The sequence below is a fragment of the Seriola lalandi genome, unplaced genomic scaffold (genome assembly GCF_002814215.2).
Source record: "Seriola lalandi dorsalis isolate HSWRI2012SDOR001 ecotype SW California unplaced genomic scaffold, Sedor1 jcf7180002054863, whole genome shotgun sequence".
Taxonomy (NCBI): Eukaryota; Metazoa; Chordata; class Actinopteri; order Carangiformes; family Carangidae; genus Seriola; species Seriola lalandi.
In genome coordinates, this window is record NW_019525416.1 from 988 (window position 1) to 1,939 (window position 952).

Below are 952 nucleotides of genomic sequence, written 5' to 3' on the forward strand. Positions count from 1 at the left end.
CTGCAAAACAATATCATTCTGGTGAAAAGATGAAAAGTATTTGGCCTCGTACTGTTACGAGTTCAGATGTTGGTTGTTGAAGGATGGGAACCACTGAATTAGGACATATGTGATTGATTATCAATTATTAAATCTCTATCTTTTATTCTTTATTCAGGTTGATCGCTGCAGGTTGTCAGAGATCAGCTGTTCTTCTCTGACCTCAGCTCTGAAGTCCAACCCCTCCCACCTGAGAGAACTGGACCTGAGTGACAACAACCTGAAGGATCCAGATGTGAAGCAGCTGTGTGGTTTTCTGGAGAGTCCAGACTGTGGACTGGAGACTCTGAGGTCAGACTCCATGTTTTATTTCTGTGCTCAGATTAATCTGATGTTAAAGTTGTGTTGACTCTAACCTGCAGACAGGTTCATATTCATGAGCTAAAATCCTCTTCAGCTTTTTAACATTTACACTGTTAATGAAGCTCTCTGGATTAGAGGGGGGGGGTGAGAGGGAGGGAGGGAGAGACCTTCACCTTTGTCTCTAAACTCTCATCTTTTATTCTTTATTCAGGTTGAGTCGCTGCAGGTTGTCAGAGATCAGCTGTTCTTCTCTGGCCTCAGCTCTGAAGTCCAACCCCTCCCACCTGAGACACCTGGACCTGAGAGGAAATGAGCTGCAGGATCCAGATGTGAAGCAGCTGTGTGATCTTAAGGAGAGTCCAGACTGTCGACTGGAGACTCTGAGGTCAGTAAAAGGGGCGGAGTCAGTCCTTGCTGCTTCCATCATATTGTACTAAACACAGTGTCGGAGCAAAGAGCCAGTGTTTCCTGGAAACCTCCGACCTTCTCAGCAGCTGCTTCCCTCAGTGAAGCTGTGAGAGGAGAACGGTGACAGGTGTCAGGATTGGACAGAGAGACAGAGAGAGAGAACAGTCGGCCAATCAGAGCGGCCAGAAGCTCGTCGTGGTCG

The 952-nt window shown here is 47.1% G+C and overlaps 1 protein-coding gene across 1 annotated transcript in view; it reads left to right on the plus strand.

Moving 5' to 3' along the window:
- The window catches only part of LOC147817883 (uncharacterized), a gene marked incomplete at its 5' end in the record, with an annotated part of 3,616 nt that overhangs the window by 825 nt on the left and 1,839 nt on the right, over positions 1-952 (plus strand). The window contains one exon of the mRNA XM_087179747.1: positions 554-727. Coding sequence (XP_087035873.1) covers positions 554-727 — 174 coding nt within the window. The remainder of the gene's footprint in view (positions 1-553; positions 728-952) is intronic.